The 21,418-nt window shown below is 39.5% G+C and overlaps 1 protein-coding gene across 2 annotated transcripts in view; it reads left to right on the forward strand.

Annotated features, from left to right (window-relative positions):
• The window catches only part of LOC145979782 (UDP-glucose 4-epimerase-like), a 72,029-nt gene that overhangs the window by 33,648 nt on the left and 16,963 nt on the right, over window positions 1-21,418 (forward strand). For both annotated transcript variants that reach the window (XM_083112762.1, XM_083112761.1), the window contains exons 2-4: window positions 5,982-6,234; window positions 10,197-10,310; window positions 16,465-16,641. In XM_083112762.1, coding sequence (XP_082968888.1) covers window positions 5,992-6,234; window positions 10,197-10,310; window positions 16,465-16,641 — 534 coding nt within the window. In that variant the 5' untranslated portion in view covers window positions 5,982-5,991. The remainder of the gene's footprint in view (window positions 1-5,981; window positions 6,235-10,196; window positions 10,311-16,464; window positions 16,642-21,418) is intronic.

Below are 21,418 nucleotides of genomic sequence, written 5' to 3' on the forward strand. Positions count from 1 at the left end.
TTATTATTATTATTATTATTATTATCTGTAAGAGAGACATTCCACCCAAACGAAACAATAAGTCGATATGAAATCTTGAATAGGCCTACATGTCTTCATCATGCTAATAGCATAGACGAGGGAGGAGGCTAGGAGTTATATTTATTGAAGATTTCTTTTTATTATTAGACGTCTCGGGAAAAGAGGTTATCCAGAATTTTCAAAGCAGAGGGATGCAAGCTAAGTTTTTAAAGGGAATGTAAATTGGACAGTAAATTGACCATAAATTAGACATTTGTCAAAATGTTTAAGACGTTGATTGAATTTTTAAGTCCACTTTATGCACAGACAGCTTAATCGGGTCTGAGTTACAGTTTGAAGTGCTACAGGAATGACTCTGCAATGTGCCTCCACCGGGTATCAAACTCGGGATGGCACCAGTTGATTACAATGTGACGACGTTACCACTACGTCATTGGGTGGAGAGTAAAAGGGGGGGGGGAGGTTGTTTCAAGATGTCCAGTATCGTAAATATGTGGGGTCCTGCCCCCACATATCCTAAATGTTCCTTCATGGCACAGTGCGACATGCACAGGGAATTTTATCTTTACCTATGTATATTTTATTTGTTTCTGTATATCGGAGTAACTACGTTTATTTTTTATATGAGCATATACGAACCCTCTACTATGTCAATGGCTGAGGGAAGGACTTGCTTGTCTCCGGCCCCCCCCCCCCCCCGCACTGCGGGGTTTTGCGGGTTATAGATCCGGCACTGCGACGGTTTCTTGCTAGTTGAAGACGTCTGTGGAAGCCGCCCTCGACCACCTGCTGCAGTACAGGGAATACATGCTCATGTCTTTTGTTTATCTTTGACCTGTTTATCTTTGTTGTCATTCAATTATCTTTATCCGGAAGCTCATTGTGATACATTTCTTCTTCATCAGACCTGCAAGCTGGATGTGCTACAGGATACTTCGAAACGAGTGAAGCACTTCGGACCCTATATTACTCAACACGAGGGGTATAACGGGGTGACCCTTTGTTAAAACACCCAATCATCAACCTTTCTTACAAGTAATACACCTTGGACTGCATTTTGCAGACTAGCGAGGCTCTGGCGTCTGGACTCACAGCCAGTTTAATTCTCTGTCGGGCTTGTATTGTGTCCTGTCTGTGTTGGTGATTGCCCTATCACCAAATTCATCTTATCATCTTTTGCTCTCATACTTCATGATTATCCATAAAGTGGCTGAAGTGTGAAGTAACTTACAACACATCCATCACGATGCTGAATGTTAGGGAGTGCTATCCCCCCCAGAAATATTTATGCACAGCCTAACATTTTTTACTTCAAGCACTGACTGACCATCATAGTACCGGTAAAGTTCTGGTTGCACATACAAGTTAAGTTGATCTCGTTCTTTTAACCACACACGTGCAATGCACTCCTTAGTGTATCTCCATAGGAAAAAAAAAAGTCTAGAGACCTAATATCGGGAGAACGTGGAGGCCATGATGTTGGACCATCCCTCTCAATCCAGCAGTGTGGAAACCTGTGTTAGGAATGCATTGAAACGTGATGCACTGCATCCACAGTTCCTTTAAGGGGCCTCCCCCATGGCGCAGTGGTAGTATCATTGCCTTGTAATCAAGGGGTCCCGGGTTCGATACCCGGTGGAGGCACAAGTGGTTCGGATCCCACTTTAAACTGTAGGTCCAGTCCCGATTAGCCTTACTGTGCATAAAGTGGACTTAAAACTCAAACCAGCACAGTTCCTTTACTCACAGAAGTCCTACCTGTTCTGAGTATGCCACCATTGCCAGTCTCCTTATACTTTGTATACCATGCTTTGGTTCTTTTAATATCTGTGGGATGTTATCCTATACTCCATTCTAAGCTGTATTTGCACTGTCACTGGCAATTTACTTTCGCTACTGCACTTTCTCCTTTGGCACCATGTTGAATCATGATTGCAGTGCCACCTTCCGTGACACAAAATAAACTTGTAGAGTCATGCTATGTAATGCCACAACATTCATCATTCTAGGTTTTAAAGTACGGATTTTCTTAATCCAGGAAGGACTTTGTGTCCACCAAGTATATATATATAAAATAATATGTATTTATGTATATGTATTTTATATTACTTAAAATTTAAGTATCTTATTTTTGTATGATGATCATGCACATGTAATATTGGGTACATGAAGATGATTGTGTTAAAAGCAGTGTATGAAATCCGGCGGGAGGGGGGGGGGTGAATTCAGGGAATTCCCCCCACCAACGATCTTGTCCTGAATTTTCTCCCCCACCAAACTCTTCCGGGGGGAGAGTTTTTGTTTTAACGACACACATAAACAATTAGTTTGGAATTCGAATATATTTGACTGGAATAATACAAACATACAAAAAGAACGGACAATGAAGAGCCTTATCTCTAAGGACACTGAACCCAGCAATCCCCAGAACACAGAAATTAGACCGACTTGTTATTTTTTGTCTCATCACCTTTCCTTAGCAACTGTGAAATATATAAATATACCAGATTTTCTGATTAAAGGTTGCTACAAACAGCTTTGTAAACCTGTTCTACACATCATAAATCATTCCTTTGAAACAGGTATCTTTCCTGACAGACTAAAAATATCAATTGTAAAACCAATATACAAGAAAAATGATCCAAAAGATGTAGCCAATTATAGACCTATATCACAACTTTCTGTGCTTTCTGTATTCTCAAAAATTTTTGAACGTGCAATGCTAATAAAAGTTGAAAAATTCTGTGAAAAGTATTCTGTACTAAGCAAGACAACACAGCTTAACAAAGCAAAGATCAAAGCCCTGATTGATCTCATTGAACAAGTGGGTGAATCACTTGATAACTGCAAACATACACTTGGGATTTCTGTGACCTGACAAAAGCCTTTGACTCAATCAATCACAAAATTCTCCTAAACAAACTAGAAAATTATGGCATACGAGGACTAGCACATAAATGGTTTAGATCATATCTTCATAAAAGAAAACAATTTGTAGAAATATGTTACTTAAATGGTGATGGAAATACAATATTTAATCAATCTTCAGTTCAAAAAATAAATAGTGGAGTTCCCCAAGGCAGTATACTTGGACCTTTTCTATTCCTGCTCCATGTAAACGAAATGCCAAAACTTTTGGATGAGGCACAGGCTATACTGTATGCAGATGACACAAACATTATATTAACAGATCACTGTGAGCATGCCTTAAAAAATAAAGTAAACGACACAATGCTAAAGCTTGATAGCTGGTTTCAAGGAAATTATTTAATTCTAAATACAAACAAAACAAATTACATAAATTTTACAGCCTCTCAAACATAAAAACATTTAAATATTAATGTTAAGTCCCGAAATACAGACTTAATGCATGCAAAGGAAACTACATTTCTAGGTATTGTTTCAGATGATCACTTGAAATTCTCAAACCACATCGACATGCTTCAACAAAAATTAAGTAAGGTCTGTTTTGCACTGCGTGTAATGGTAAACATTACCAGCTTTTGGTCTGTCAGAAGTCTCTATGTAGCAAACTTTGAATCAGTAATAAGGTATGGAATCATGAGCTGGGGAAACAAGGCACATAGCTCCATACTGTTTAAATTACAAAAAAGAGCACTTCGAATTGTGGCAGGGGTCAATGGGAAATATTCGTGCAGAAATCTCTTCTGTAACTTCCGCTTGCTGACATTACCCTGTTTGTATATCTATGAATGTCTGGTATATATCAAACAAAATATTAGTACAAGGGTTGATCAAATGAAAAGGTACAAAACGACACTGTCGGTGTAAATGAATACTTTATTCAAAGTATCCTCCATAGGCCTGACCACATTGATCCCATTGATGAACGAGCCGAATGATTCCTTTTTCCCAGAATTCCTTTGGCCGTGACGCGACCCAGTCCTTCAGAGCATCCTTGAGTTCATCGTCCGAGGTGAAGTGCTTTCCTTTGAGATGCTTTTTCAGGGGACCAAACACATGGAAGTCACAGAGGGATAAGTCCGGACTGTAGGGCAGATGGTCTAGCTGCTCCCACTTGAACCTGGCCAGTTCCGCATGTGTGACCCTGGTCTCGGGTCATCAAGCAAACTGTCACGGCCTGCACGAAAACGAGCACTCCATTTCCTCACTGATTTGCCAGACACACAGTCTTCCCCGTAAACGTTCACCCACCATCCGTCGATGAATATCGGCCGGTTTAACACCTGGCCAGTTCCGCGTGTGTGACCCTGGTCTCGGGTCATCAAGCAAACTCTCACGGCCTGCACGAAAACGAGCACTCCATTTCCTCACTGATTTGCCAGACACACAGTCTTCCCCGTAAACGTTCACCATCCGGCGATGAATATCGGCCGGTTTAACACCTTCCGCTGTCAGAAAATGGATAACGCCTCGCTGCTCCTCAACAGTCGAATTTGCCAATGTTAACGCCATCCTGTCCGAACACGCACTGCCGCGTCACTTGGACGGCGCTCTGTATCGGAGCCTCTGCTCTCTCCTGCGCATGCACGTTCCCCTGCATGCTCCGATGCCGCGTGGCGACTCCAATCGCACCCCTACATATCACGCTACGTTCTCCCATCGTGGCATAGGTATTATATAAATGATTCCGTTGTTACGACGTTTCGTATCTTTTCATTTGATCAACCCTTGTATTTTCGAAACCAATGAAGATATCCATAGCCTGAACATGAGAAATAAAGATAAAATTCAAATGAAAAATTCTTACTCTCTACAAGAAGGGACCTAAACACTCAGCAGTTGACCTGTATAACAAGTTGCCCTTAGAGTTATGACACGAACCAAAAGTGGAAAAGTTTAAAAATAAAATCAAAACCATGCTAATTAAACATTCATTTTACAGCATACAAGAATATACAGAGGCAACACTCATCTTTTGAATGCATACATACATATCTATTGGACAGAGTGTGAAGGACTAAAGGTCTTGTGTATGTGTAACCAGAATAAATGTTAAAAGGTATGGTTAGGTTAGTTACCATACATGCAGAGCTTGCTGTTGAACATCAAACTGAAATTTTTGAAGAATAATATATAATACACCACCCTGTATATATGTATGCATCTTATGTTAAAATTACCAAACTTTATTATCATGTATTTCTATTTGACATGTCCTATAATACTATGTGTAACCAGAATAAATGTTAAAAGGTATGGTTAGTTACCATACATGCAGGGCTTGCTGTTGCACATCAAACTGAAATTGTATAGTATAATATCTTGATATGCAAGGGTTATAATACACCAATATATATGTGTGTATCTTAGGTTAAAATTACCAAACTTGATTATCATGTGTACTTCTATTTGACATGTCCTATACTACAGATGTACCTACTTGTACAAAATTGTGGTCCTTGGATGCAAATAAATCATATCATATCATTAATAAAACACGTAATGGGATTTATATGTGAATTTTATACAGGAAACTATTATCTTCTTAATGTCTCTTAATTTTTGTACCCCCCCCCCCCCTTCCTTAGGCAAATCATTGTTCATAGCATCAGTAGTACATTAAAATCTTCAATTTGCAATTAAACTTTGAATGAAGGACAGCCAATATAATCTATTGTATATTTTGTAATATAATTTGATTATTTAATAATTGACACTTTTAATGACATATGTGTGTGTGTGTGTGTGTGTGTGTGTCTGCTCCTTCCCCCCCCCCCCCCCCACCAACCTGCAGAGATTCCGCACCCTGGTTTAAACTGTATTAATAACAGTATGTATAACTATATTACCTATAATACTCTTTGAACCAATAATTATGATAAGCAGTGTGAACTCATTCAGCATATTATTGTACAAACTACAAAAATGTTATAAATATATTTTTTTTAACATGTACTCATGTTTTTTGATGACATCCATACACCTATAGTAATGGGTCCACAGAGAAATAAATATGATTATAACTGTGTTTGTAGATCCCGAACAATGTCTCATGGGAAAACCATATTTGTAACTGGTGGAGCAGGATACATTGGCAGTCACTGCATTGTGGAACTCTTAGATGCAGGTTATAATGTGGTGGCCATCGACAACTTCACAAACTCTGTTAATGGCACAGCTGGAGATGCTCCTAGTCTCAAAAGGGTGGAGCAGATTACTGGAAAGAAGATAACTTTTTACCAGTGTGACCTCTTGGATAAATCAAGACTGGACAAGATATTTAATCAGGTATTACTGGTTTCTTTTTTCTTTTCACTACGTAGTTACTTATAATGGTATATGGTTAGCAGTGGCGTATGCTGAGACCACCACCAGGGCTATCTCCAAATATAGTAGTGTTTGAATTTTAAATGAAAATCTGTCCGGCAAAAAAGGGGGGGGGCTCTTCCTCATTCATTTTGGATTTGTTTTTGTTTACATCGAAATCTTACCATTAAAAACAACAATATTAAGCAATGGACATAAACTATTTCATAGCCGGCCCCTGTGATGGAGTGGTGTCGACCTCCGTGGCGAACTGGTTAGCAGAGCGCGCTACAACGCCAGGGGTTCCGGGTTCGAGTCCCAGGTAAGACATGGGTATTTGTGATTGTCTGTCCTGAACTAGAAATTAGAATGAAGTGCTATGAGTGAATGACGTGTGATGGGGGGAAGCTTCCGCATAGGAGCTTTCCTTTTATATATATTAGGGGTGGGATATCGCCTCAGCCCCTACCCCCTCCTTGCCCAGTGGGAAAGTTCTTTCTTTTTCTTCCTTATCTTTCTCCCCCTTTCATAGAGAGAGAGAGAGGGGGGAGGCGGAAGGAGGAAGGAGAAGGAAAAGAAGAAGAAGAAAGATCCACTTTCCGCCCCGACCGCCCCCCTCCCCTCCCCACCGGAGAGAAAGAGAGAGAAAATCGACTTCCCTCTCTCTCCTCATCCCCATATTCTCACTCACTCCCTCTCTCTCTCCTCATCCCCATCTTCTCACTCACTCCCTCTCTCTCTCTCTCCCCCCTCATATATATATAAAAAGAAGTTAGCACATCGTGCTGCGATGCTAGGGGTCCCGGGTTCGAATCCTGGCCTGGATGTTTCTGAGTGTTCATTCATCAATTTCATCATATCATCCCTCATCCCCATCTTCGCAAATTAGCCAAAAGTGGCACAAAAAGGGAAGTAAAATAAAGCACATCAAATGAAATCAACCATTTCATGCTTATTTATAAAAAGGAGCGGTCTATAACATGTAATATGTAGGACCTACATGGGAGTATGAAATAATAATAATAATAATAATTAACTTCTTACCTTACTTGAAGGTAAACTCCATTCTTCCCTCCTTTTGCGTGAATTTTTGGTCACTTTATCGAAGAATGTGTCCTCACATGAATAGCCAAATTACTAAAACACAGAACAACACAACACATGTCAACAACACAGCACAACAAAACGGCCTCGGTCACTGATTTTTTTTTAAAAAAAAGCATTCCCATCAATGGTGAACACGCTACGTGGGTGACACAAGGAACTCTGTTCTCAGACACGTTTGACCATATATACACACTTTGCAAAAAACACCGACCCGCATCGTTCAAAACACGTCCGGTGAATAGTTGCTATGACAACAAGGACTGTTTATGTTGCCGAACGTATTTTAGTTTAGAAGGGATGGCTCTGACTGAAACCCCACCGCAAGCGCAAAGGTTTTGACATTTTGACAGGGGGGAGGGGGTTGCTTGAAACAGAAGTAAATAGGATGGCAACATGGCTGACATCATCAGAATGTCCTATATAGCTGCGACCACAGTGGAATTCCAATGAGAAGCAGAGTGCCAACTTCAGGGGAAAATCACTAAATTTGGCAGATTTATAATGCTTGTATGTGACGAAATTCATGGAACTGGAAGAGAGACGGGCAATGCTCGAAGGGATGGAGGGGGAAGGTGTTGTAATTTTCATGAGGCATCCCCCTAGCTTGGATAATTTGCATTGGCACCCTCGCCTATAATATTTTTTTTCCAGCGATTTAGCGAATTTCGTATTTCCATTGTTGGCAACACAACATCGCCAGGATGAAGAGAAGTCTTCAGTCTCCAGCACTTGGGGTTGGAAGCCAGCACGAGGGATCACCAAGGTCGTCCCTGCCAGCACAAATACGTCATGGGTTGAAAGGACTGCCTGCTGGTTCAAAGACTTTATCCTCAGACGAAGAAGCCTGGCAATAAATAAAGACGACCATACACTAGCGCTTTCCCCCGTGGTCGTTACTCGAGAGTGAAGCATCGGTTAAATTTGCTAGTCTATTATTTCCTGTATTTTAATATGGGCTTCGGCGATAGCCTAGGTAGCCTAGAATATATGCGCCTGATGGTTAGGTTCAGGTAGAATAAATACGGTAACTGGTTTTGCATACAGTTGTGACTGATGTTAAACCAGAAAGAACTCCCACTTTATTTTTTCTGAATTTTTGTTCATTGATGCCAAATTTCCTGACTTTTACAAATATTTTATACTTGTATTTTTGTTAAGGATCGACTGGACCTTTGACAGCCATAAGGGGATTTTTTTTTTTTCAAATTTTCCTCTCCATTCCAAAACCTCTTTGATATTCCAAAATATGAAAAGTTACATACACTTAGAATTCCTTCTAGAGCATTGATGTGAATTTTCATGTAGTTTGCTTTAACTGTTATCTACATATTATCATAATAATGCTTACGTAATCACGAAACTATTGAGAATATCTAGATAACGGGGAAAGCAATCTACATGAAAATTCACATCAATGCTCTAGATGGAATTCTAAGCGTATGTAATTTTTCATATTTTGGAACATCACAGCAGTTTTTCGAATGAAGAGGAAAATTTAAAAATAAAATGCTCTTACGGCTACCAAAGATCCAGTCGAGTCTTAATTTATGTTGTTTTTCTCTACTTTTTTGTTAATTGATGAGACACTCAGGGTGACCTTTTTGAGAAGGCAAAGAAAAGTCAATCTCACTTCCACGAATTACACATCAGTAGCTACGCTGTTGCAGGCCAACGAGGCTCTGTCATCGGGACCTACGGTCAGTATAATTCTCTATAGGGCTGTGTGCTGTCCTTTGTACTGGGTGCCACTTTAAAGCCTCAGCTTTTAACCTAGGTAAGGAGACATGTTGACCTTACAATTGGTGAGTGGCATTTCCTCATGTAATGTGGATGGGTGCAAATAACCTAAGTGCTGACGCTCCCAAAATTTTCATTTCAATCAATCAATGAAGGGACATTCACAAAGAATGCTATGCCCTGGCTGGGACTTGAACTCATTAACTTCAGAGGCAAGATTGAAAGTCGACCATTAAACGTACTCGCCTGCCAAGCTGGCCCCAGATATTTTCTAATAAATTTTCAGAATGCCATTCAGTAATGTTTTGATGCATTTTACCCTGGATTACAAAACATTTTTAGACGTCAAATGTGAAAAATTGGATCTAGTTAAGAGAAATACAGGATTGGGCACGGAAAGCGGGTCCCGCCTCATCTTTGTTGGATATTCTCAAACTATTTTTCTCCTACATTCAGCCATTCCACTTCTCTCCCCATCTGGCCATGTCATGTCACCCCTCCCTCCGTAGCTGCACCTCTTTTTGTGTTTCAAGCACATTACCTTAGGAGAAAATTTAGTTTCAGACCAAGTTAGATGAGGCAGGCTGGTTTTGGGTACCCAACCCTGTATATATCTTAACATTAGAGCTGATCTGATACTGATATCAATGCATCAGTATCGCAAAATATAATTTGAAATTTGATCACTGGTATGGACCAATACTTCTCCAGAGTTTGAGTATATCGTGGAATTCTCAAAATGCCAGACAACACTTTTGTGGAGTTTAGTTATCCTGAAAATTATGCAAAATGTATTAATCGTCATTAATTTTGCACCAGTATTGTGCAAGGAAAATTGACATTATATTAAATTATAGCTATTTTATTTTTCTGATTATCTGCTGTGTGAAATTACGAATATTTAAATATAAAATTTAGGCAGATTCATGTGGGAACTTAATCTCAATGCCAAACTTTTACACTGCCCAAGCATCAATGAAAATGGATGAGAGTGTCAGCATCATTACTTCTGTTATTATAATTTAATACCACATGTATGAAGTTGTTTTTCCTTCTTAGTGTTGGAACATTTTATTATTTGCCGTATATATCTCTTTCAGCACCACGTCAACTGTGTAATACATTTTGCTGCAATGAAAGCAGTTGGGGAATCCATGCAACAGCCATTTTTGTACTACAAGAATAATATCGTCGGTACAATTAATTTATTAGAGGTAAGGAAATCTGATTTTATATATTCGTAGAAAGTTAGTAAGTTATAATCTGTTTATGTAAACCATATAAACTGAGTGTATATGAAGTGAATACTTAGTATGAACTGTGGTTTCCTCCTGGATAAATCTCAGATTAGGTAATTTATTTCCATTGACCTCCACAAGTCGTGACATAGCAGAGGAGGCAAATATGGGACAGAACATGCATTGAGGATTTCTTCTTTATGTTAAAACTTTCAGTTTTAGAACCTCTGATTTCAAACCAAACCAACAATCAACATGCAACATATGTTGCTTGAGGATTTCACCAATCAAATGCAGACTTGTGTTCTTGTCATGCTGCTGTGGTGTGAAACATTTCTGTTGATTGGTTCATTCCCAAGCTACATCTATCATGTGTTGGTTGTTGCATCAGTGTGAAATTTCCCTTACAAGTTATGAAAAATAATTTCAGAAAGATAATTGTATTTCATATGTATTGTGTTATTTCATTTGTCTTGACTTTATGTAAAATTGTGTTCAAAATATTCTCAAGATTACTGATGTCTTTCAAGAATTAGGCAAATTTGACGGAGAGCTACAAACATTTTAATAAATCTTTGAAGTATACCTTTACCATTATGTTCTATGTCTTGTTGGTTTCCAAGGGACTTATCAATCATTATTAAAATGCAGTGATCAGAACGTTACATTTTATAAATAGCTTCGCTACAGCTACAACTACTCTTCCAAAATGTAGCTTCGCTAGAGCTACAGCTACATTTCCAAAAAAGTAGCTTGCTACGCTACTTCTGCTAAATAATATTCCTGAATAAATATTTCATTTTCTTTTAAATATTTCATTTTCTTTAATAGACTGATATGAAGGCAGTATAACTCACATTCCCACCAAAAGTTTATGTGCAACAATTTTAAAAACTACATCATAGAAACATGACACTTGTGCATTCTCGGTTTCTGTCCGTTCAATTTAAGGTAAAAAATGAGATATCCAAAGTTCCGAGGCCAGTAGGGCACTCAAATCACAATCCACCATGTAGATACACAGCTGGTCCATGGCTGTTTTGTCGTCTGCTCTTCGAGAGTCCATTTTACTATGCCTACTGAAAGACAACGTGTGGAGCAGTTTTACCATCTTTGCAGAATTAAATAATGAAATAATGGGAAAAGGAGCATGAATTGGAGGGTGACCTATGCATTGTAATTATCATTTTCTTTTCAAATATTCCTGCTGCCTTGTGTTGTGCAAAAGGTGAATAAGATAAAAATGTGATATTTGTCAATTTGTTCTTTTTAGTCCTTAAATGGAATGTTAGTTTGGAAGGGAAGGGTAGGTGTTTGCTTGAACCTTGGGGATAGCTGGAGCATGCTTCTATGGTATAAATGAGAAACTGATGGAGTGATGCTTTACGTAAGTTTTACTTTTGGGAATGCTTCCATGAAGACACAGTGGAAATTTTCTCACCTTGTAACCAAAGGGCCCCAGGTTCGATACCCGGCGGAGGCACATAGAGGTTCGGATCCAGTCTCAATTAGCTTATCTGTCCATAATGTCGACTCCAAACAAAAACTAAAAAAGATGCCTAGTTGGGAGGATGGGAACATCCTGCTCCTCCATTTCCCATACTGCTCATCATCATTCATCATTGTTCTTAACTCTCACAATTAGCCAAAAGTGACAGAAAGCGACTCTTAGATAAGAGAGATACGAAATAAATAATTCATCCTCATTGTCATGATTAGCAAAAGTTACAGAAAAGCGACATAAAAGTAGGGAAATACATAAATTTGGAAACTTTACTGTCTATTAACTAAAGAAAATTGACTTTCTGCAGGAAAGTCAATAACTCGTATGTACTTTGTACAGTATCATAAAATATATTCAGCAAAGTGATGTGTAAACCAGAGTGTGTTAAGCGTGTTGTAATTTTAATTACGACTGTTAAAATTACAAGTAAACAGCACTGACATAGCCTGCCATGGGTTCTCCACACCTAGTCTGTTTCTGAAATTTTCCCAAATTACATTGCCATAATTGGCCACGGTGGCTCAGTCGGTAACGTGTCTGACTACTATGCTCAAGGTCCCGGGTTCAATCCCCGGCCGGTTCAAATCCGGGAACTTTTCTAACGGTGGAAGCGGCCCCGGTGCCCACCGAGCATCGAATAACATGGGTACCTGGGGGAAACCCTGGGGGGTAAAGGCAGTCAGGGGTGTGATGCTGATCACATCACCCCCACTCACGACCGGATCAAGAAAGTGTGGGGCGTTACCCCCACACCCTCTATACGCCTTCATGGCATGGTGCTATGCACAGGGGAACACTTTACCTTTACTTTACCTTTACATTGCCACAAATTGAAATTTTTACACAAATGTAGCTGTACTTTGTAGATTTGGTGATGAATTCCATAATTATATTAAGTTTTGTTGATTGTCTCTTGTTTGCAGGTAATGTAAGATAACCTAACTGAAATCCCACTGGCATATGTTGAATTGTATGACCTATATGTAGGTAACTCGTATTTTACAATTGCGATAACACTGGCAAATATTAATTATTGCCTGGAATTTCATACAAGTGTGTAAAATGAAATGGTAACACATTTTGCATGTACAGTAAGTCACAAAATAATGTGAATTTAGTGTTTGGTGTTTTTCAAATTTTTACATATTGGTACATTTTCTGTGAAAAAATCCATGATAATCATAAATTCACCTCCATACGAGTTTAATGTCACTCATGGTGGTTATTCCATCGAATGAATGGAATGAGTCATTCCCTTACAAAATAGAAGCCACAAATTTATGAACTACGCTTATGTAGTCAGTTTATTTTTAAAGTTTTATTTAAACTATTTGCTTGTAGTTGCTTGCTAGCCCTCAGATGGCTTCGGTATGTCGGTAACACTCAACACATTTCGAGACACTTCGGTAACAGGAGCATTCAGTGTGCTTTGTAGATTTTCGGCAAAGAGAACTCAACTGCCCTACTCATTCTGAAGCCTCGCATTATCTTTCAGCAAAATCTGCCTAAAACTTTTTATAATGTAATGTTTTTTTTCTTTAATTTAGAACTAGATTTTTGCTTTGAGTTATTCCAATGAATTTAATTTGTCTTGTATGAAATTTGTATCAAATAGATATGTTTAAAAAATCATAAATGGACTTGACTAAATTACTGTGGTCCAATTGACCTGAAGGAAATGAGTCCACAGAACTCATTCTGTGGGGGAAACTTGATTGGAACAAGGCCTGAGCTTGAGAAATTTTGAAGAGAAGAGGGAGATTATTCTAATGGTAGACCACGTCCTCCTCCTCCTTCTCCTCCTCCTCCTCCTCCTCCTCGTCGTCGTCGTCGTCGTCGTCGTCGTCGTCGTCGTCGTCGTCGTCGTCGTCGTCGTCGTCGTCGTCGTCGTCGTCGTCGTCGTCGTCGTCGTCGTCGTCGTCGTCGTCGTCGTCGTCGTCGTCGTCGTCGTCGTCGTCGTCGTCGTCGTCGTCGTCGTCGTCGTCGTCGTCGTCGTCGTCGTCGTCGTCGTCGTCGTCGTCGTCGTCGTCGTCGTCGTCGTCGTCGTCGTCGTCGTCGTCGTCGTCGTCGTCGTCGTCGTCGTCGTCGTCGTCGTCGTCGTCGTCGTCGTCGTCGTCGTCGTCGTCGTCGTCGTCGTCGTCGTCGTCGTCGTCGTCGTCGTCGTCGTCGTCGTCGTCGTCGTCGTCGTCGTCGTCGTCGTCGTCGTCGTCGTCGTCGTCGTCGTCGTCGTCGTCGTCGTCGTCGTCGTCGTCGTCGTCGTCGTCGTCGTCGTCGTCGTCGTCGTCGTCGTCGTCGTCGTCGTCGTCGTCGTCGTCGTCGTCGTCGTCGTCGTCGTCGTCGTCGTCGTCGTCGTCGTCGTCGTCGTCGTCGTCGTCGTCGTCGTCGTCGTCGTCGTCGTCGTTGTTGTTGTTGTTGTTGTTGTTGTTGTTGTTTTCTTCTCTTCTTATGGCATGTGCTTCCCTTGCTGTAGAAAGCATGGACCACCCCTGGTGTCAGTAATTTAATACATGGAAGGGGTGGAACAGATTAAGTAGTACTCAATTGACATTCAAAATGTGTGTTGGAAAATTAATATCCACCTAAAATTATGTATTTCTCTCGTATAATTTCATTTCAGTCACAGTAACTTATGTTAATTATTATAAGGCCGTTGCAGAAACATGATAATTTCAGACCGAGGGAGTGTTTTTTGAAGGGGCATCACTATCATGGAAAACAAATATGCCTCCTTTATCCCTGTTGTATAAAAAACACCTTGCTTGCCATTCCTTGGAAAAAATCCTGTGGACGTCCATGTACCCTCTCAGCATCTGCAAATATATAGACATAATCAATTTATCAGTAAAATTGCCGATGATATTACCAATATATAGAAATATCTTATAATTTTACTGCAATATTCTGCCACTTTGTTATAATTTTTATTCATGCATATGCATATAACATACTTCCCTAGTTTTTTTAAAAGTCGATGTCTAAATGTGCAGCTTAATATGCATTGCAGTCATCTGGTAACACATATTTATTAAGGAAGTCAATGAACCATTTAGATTCTTCAGGACCATTTGGAATTTTATGGCAGAATATTGGTTATCAGTTTTGGTAAATTTTGTGTCTGTTCTTTATCAATATTGGCTAAAATTTCATATCCCTAATACATAGTTAATATTGATGCACATAGTGGAAGGTAAATTGCAAATTCCTTTTTCAGTACTGCTTCACCCTAACACCCTTCTAACATATTTTTTATTGAAAGTTGGTGGGCCACTCCTGAAAAAAAATCTTGACTGCATCCCTGACAAACAATATTGTTACTTTTGGCCACAATTTGAAATACCATTTTCTTGAAAGTTTCTAGTAATTAATTTTAATTTTAAATTAGTGTTTTATGCATATACAAGCAAGCAAGCAATGCATGTAAAACAATTGAATGAATTAATTAAATGTTTAGATGTATTGGCACATATGGCCATTTTCCACCCTTCAAAGTACAGTAAAACCACATTCAAATTCAAATTCTTTATTTACGTGGGCGAATGTTCAGCCTGAGGCTGTTCTGCCACCTAACCCGTGTCATCAATTACATTTAAATTTACATTTCTTATGTTATTACAATATTAATACAGTGTACAATAAACTGTATGATTTAGTTACAAAATCTATTGATAAAGTAATTGTAATAATGTATGAATAAAATGATACAAAAATTGTGAAAAGACAACTACATATAAATAAAATAAAATGAATAAAAAATAAATAAAAATAAAAAAATATGTAGACAAAATACATAACATAAACATACAAGTTACATCATAGTATTTGAACACAATCTCTGCTCTGCGAAAAGAAAATTCTTTACTTCATTTCGAAAAGATTCTATTTTAGATATGCTCGACATGCTCTTAGGTAGGGCACTCCATATTTTTGGTGCAAAATATGAAAACGATGACTGATATGCCTGTGTGTTGCAGAGTGGAAGGTTAAATTTGAAATTATTTCTTGTATGGTGGCTGTGAATACTGGTGCGAGGGATCAACAGACTAATGGGGGGGATAATTTAACCAGTTTAACAAAAGTCCAGATTAACCGGAATAACCTAAAAGAACAGTAGAAAGTGCATTAAAACTCAGTTTATGGTGTATTTAAAGGGCATAGGCCTAAATACACTATACAGTACAGTACAAAGTATACGGGAAACAGAATTTCATCAGTGGCTGACTGCCTTTTCTCTGGGAAGTTCTCTTGTTGACTTCTAGCCACATTTAAAACCTTGCATTCTGTTTTTTTCTTTTTATTATTTGCCTTTTGCCTGTCCGGATTAAGCCAAGTCTGGCTTATTGGGGTCCGGATTAACGAGGTTTTACTGTAAAGTTTAAAAAAGGGTGTAAACAGCCCCTTCATAAAGCTGTAAAAGAATTAAAACATAACGAAAGTTTATTAAAACACTCATGGATTCCTTGATCTCACATAAACATTAGAACAAATTCACCAAATACAAAGAACCTGAAAAAATAAATAAATTGAAATGCATATTAATTTCCACTGTAGGCAATTGTGTCAATAGAAAAATGTAGCATCTAGTTTAGATTGATTTTATCTACCTGTCCCGCTTTATTTATCTCACAGGTAATGAAATCTCATGAATGCTATCAGCTAGTGTTCTCCAGCTCATGTACAGTGTATGGAAACCCTGAACATCTCCCCATAACAGAAGAACACCCAACTGGAAATGTGACGAACGTCTATGGAAGGACAAAGTACTTCATAGAGGAGATGCTTAAAGACATCACAGCTGCAGAAAAGGTTTGCAATTGATTTTGTAGTTGATTGTGGTTATCTATGATTTTAGGGTTTAAACATGAGTTATTTCAATTTTATACATAGCCTCCCATGTTATTTAATTGACATGACCTTCTCGCAAGTTGTTCTTTCTTTTCTTACAGTGCATCCTAGGAACTATTGTTGCAGGCTATTGAGGCTCTGGTGTCTGGAAGACAACCTTGATAATCTGTGCTATTCTGTGGTTGTCTTTATGTGGTGGGGATAGTGATGATGACACTGTTGCCTTGGTATTAAAGTGAGCCCTGGTGGAGGCACCACCGTGCAATTCACTTTAAACTGTAGGTCCAGTCCTGATTAGTCTACCTGTACATAAAGTGGACTTAAGTAATAGTTAATAATAACATTTGAGTTGCATTCAAAAAGTATTGAATAAATCAATTTACTTTAAAAATGATAATATAAAATAAATATTAAAATAATTAGAATGTATTAGTTCATACGCATGCTGAGAACTGTTGTAGCTTCACTTTTTCTCATAGTCATTATTATTGTCCATCCTCAGACATTATATTTTGTTTTTATTTCCTAGAAAGAAATTGACCTCTGTATGTTTTTACTAAAGATATCCAGTATGTAAATTAAACTTTTTGCTCATCTCGAGAGGGAGGTGTTGGGGATAATACAGTCTATTGCTTGATTCAGGTGTAGGAAAAGTATATACGAGGGGTATTCAGAAATCACCTACTGATTGGCTATTATTTATTATAAAGTTGCTATTGCAAAGTCTGATAGCAATGAGCAACCAGTAATCACCCCTGCACATCAACCCACTGTCCAGTTTCTTCAGTAGTGCACAAAAGAATCAGTTGGTAAAAATGGACCTTGTCATCACTGGTCTTGTCAGCTGTCAGACGGTACTATGGCATGTCTCCTGCAAGCAGGAGATAATGCAACTGGGATTCATCATTGAATGAGTCATATGTAAGTCAATAACGTTATGTGTGACAGTGCTGTGAGGAATTGGTGGAGAAAATTCAGGGCTGATTGTGTAGGTCTGTGTACCAAGAGGTATCAAGGATAACATTCAATTGTGACTGAAAAGCTCATTTAAAAGTGACATTTCATGATTTCAGAACTTCCTAACAAACTCGTCCACCCAGCGTCGAATAACATGGGTACCTGGGGGAAACCCTGGGGGGTAAAGGCGGTCAGGGGCATGATGCTGATCACATCACCCCCACTCACGACCGGATCAAGAAAGTGTGGGGCATTACCCCCACACCCCCTATACGCCTTCATGGAGTGGTGCTAAGCACAGGGGAGCACTTTACCTTTTTTACTTTACTTTACTTTACCTAACAAACTTCTGAAATTTTTAACAATTACTTTCTTCGAAATTATCACAGACAGATTAGGTTACCCCAAGTTCTGTGCTGCTAACAGGCTGAACACACTGGTGGCACTCTTTTTTAATAATCTCTTACCAGAGTCTGACAAGTGTCTGAATTTGGATGGTGACTATGTGTGAAAATAACATCTGTATGTAGGAAATTTCATCCTGCACCATTGCCATGCAGTCAAAGGCATCATGCTTTGGGCTCCAGCTACAGGACGTGCACAGGTTCGAGTGTCCTGGGGAAAGTGTAACAACTTTTCTCCAGATACTGTGTAAAGACACCAGTGGGAAGAATGGAGTGGTTCAGTAAAAGTAATGGACTAAAACAAGGAAGTGCTCTTTCCCCACTGCTCTTCATAATTACAATGGATGCAATTAACAAAGAGATGGAGAAGAAGATAGGAGAGAAAGAGACGAAGGCCCTGTTGATTGCTGATGACTTAGTAATATGGGCAAACAGGGAATAAGAAGTACAGAGACAGCTTGATGGTTGGAATGAGGAAATCAGAAGAGCAGGAATGAAATTCAGTGCAAAAAGAAAGAGAGGTGCTAATAACAAGAAACAGAGCCAGAAATGAACCAAGAATAAAGATTGACAGGGAAGAGTTGAGGGTAGTGGAAAGTTTCAAATATCTAGAAAGCATAATTGAGAGAAGTGGAAGAATAAATGAGGAGGTAAACAGAGAAGAGGACAAATGGGTGGTGGATTCTGTCAAAGCATTCGAAATTTAATATGGAACAGGGATGTACCTATGAAATGCAAGAAGGTAATATACAGGGTGATTGGTAATTCGACCTATTCATGGAAAGGGGTAATACTAGAGCACGTTTGCAACAAATTTGACCCTATGCACCGAGGGTCGGAAATCAATGGGTTTCGAGTTATTGCAGTTTGTAGATTTTCGTGACATATTCCGACTTGCGACCAAAAAACTACTAATTGTGAAAAAAACTACTACACCCTGGGCACTTAATTGACAGCTGACGAATGAGTGACTACTGGGAAAAAAAATTCATGCCCAAAATTCCCATACCCACAAAAATAAACAGTCATTGGAGCACACATCATGAAGAAATTTGGAAATTATCGTTTAAATCGAAGAGGATTACTCAAGAAAATGGTAACACACTTAGCGTAAAAATTATGGAGAAAACTTAAGCTCTCCAAAAAGATACACATGTTGTCAACTGGCACACGGGTTGGGGATAAAATCTGAATAAAAAGCAGAGAAGGCACGTTGTAGACCTCTTTGTAAAGTGAAAAGAAGTTGTCTGTTGTGAGAAATAAATGAACGAAAATGAGTGAAATAATAATGTTATTTACCATTCTCATGATTCCAGGTTGTCAGAATTAACTGTTACAAAAACTACAAATCCTGTTCAAATTGCCTCCCCGGTTACATATGCAAGCACGCAACCTGCAGCGTGCTTCAGGCACAGTCACTCGCGTTGACACTCAGTCCCTTATGTATTAGGCGGCTGTCACAATTCTCTCTCTCAACTCTTCCTGGGAATCCACTGGTGTACTGTAGACTTAACTCTTTCATGTGACCCCAAATCTAAAAGTCGCATGGCGTCAAATCGGGACTCCTCGCCAGCCAGGGGGTCGGGCCGCCTCGACCAATCCATCGCATGGGATAATTGTTGTCCAGCCACTGTCGCACACCCCAGAAATAGCAGTCTGGGCAGCCATAATGTTGGTAAATCATACCCTTTTTTGTGGTGAGCGGCACATCCTCCAGCAGCGTCGTCAATTCTTCCCTTAGTTTTCGTAGGTAATGCCATTTAGGTTTTGTGGCAGATAGAATCGCCCCATCACATGATTGTGGACGATTCCCATTTAGTGAGATTTTCTCTGGTGAGCCTTTTCTTTAGATTTTCTGGGGTTATGACCCTTAGGGGACCAAAAATGCGCATTATGAAAATTCGTAATACTATCGTGGTCGAATTTGGATTCGTCCGTCCACAGAATTCTTCTCAGATGATGGGGGTCTACAACGCACCTTCTCTGTTTTTTATTCAGATTTTTCCCCCCAACCCGTGTGCCAATTGACAACATTTGTATCTTTTTGGAGAGCTTATGAAACGAGGAAGTTTTTTCCATAATTTTTATGCTAAGTGTGTTACCATTTTTTTGAGTAATCCTCTTTGATTTAACGATAATTTCCAAATTTCTTCATGACGTGTGCTCCAATGACTGTTTATTTCTGTGGGTATGGGAATTTTGGGCATGAATTTTTTCCCAGTAGTCACTCATTCGTCAGCTGTTAGCAACGTGTCGATTAAGTGCCCAGGGTGTAGTAGTTTTTTCACAATTAGTAGTTTTTTGGTCGCAAGTCGGAATATGTCGCGAAAATCTACAAACTGCAATAACTCGAAACCCATTTATTTCCGACCCCCGGTGCATAGGGTCAAATTTGTTGCAAATGTACTCTAGTAATACCCCTTTCCAGGAATAGGTCGAATTACCAATCACCCTGTATAACACATACTATGTGCCAATAATTACGTACGGAGCAGAGACTTGGACAATGACAGAGAGAGACAAACAAAGATGCAGGCAGTGGAGATGAAATTTTTAAGGAGTATATTGGGGAAGACTAGAAGGGATAGAATAAGGAATGAGGAGATCCGACAGACAGTGGGTGTTGTGAAGCTTCAGGACATGATAGATCAGGCACAGATGAGATGGTTCGGACACATGAAGAGGATGGATGCAGAAAGACTACCAGTAAGAGCTTACAATGCACAAAGAGTGGGAGTAAGGCCAAGGGGGAGACCAAGATGTTGGTGGAAAGAGCAGATAGCGGAGAGTGTTAGGAGAATAGGACAAGATTGGAACACCATGGAAAGAGAGGAGTGGTGGAAGACCAGGAAAGAATTGTAGGCTTGACTTCTATGCCGACCCAGCCAGAGGCAGGAAACGGCAAAGATGATGATGATAATGATGACTGTGTATAGGACCGGTGGCCACCCATCATCATGAGGAAATTTGAGGAGCTATGAATGAGTAACCCAGTCATGGAAATCTACAACAATGGGGGGGGGGGGGAATATGGGGTTGTGGTGCTGACCCAACCCTGCCCTGTAACTGGTTGGATGGTCTCCCACCACGGCAGGTGGGAGTGAAGCTGGCAGTCGGTATGTAGGCTCTGGCCCTCACAGGCTGATGCTGAAACTTTTGTGGAAACAATTTATTCTCTGTTTTTTTATCAGCTAATTAGAAGTTTGTTTCCGAGTAGCCCTCATATTTACATACAACAAAATGCACTTTTCAGTGTAAGTTTGTTTCTGAGTAGCCCTCATATTTACATACAACAAAATGCACTCTTTTTCAGTGTTGACCCATCCTTGTAAGGATAATTAATAGAGGTACTGGAGTCCAGTGTAGGATGTCAAGTA

This window comes from Lepisma saccharinum, chromosome 26 (genome assembly GCF_977018435.1).
Source record: "Lepisma saccharinum chromosome 26, izLepSacc3.1, whole genome shotgun sequence".
In the NCBI taxonomy this organism is placed as follows: Eukaryota; Metazoa; Arthropoda; class Insecta; order Zygentoma; family Lepismatidae; genus Lepisma; species Lepisma saccharinum.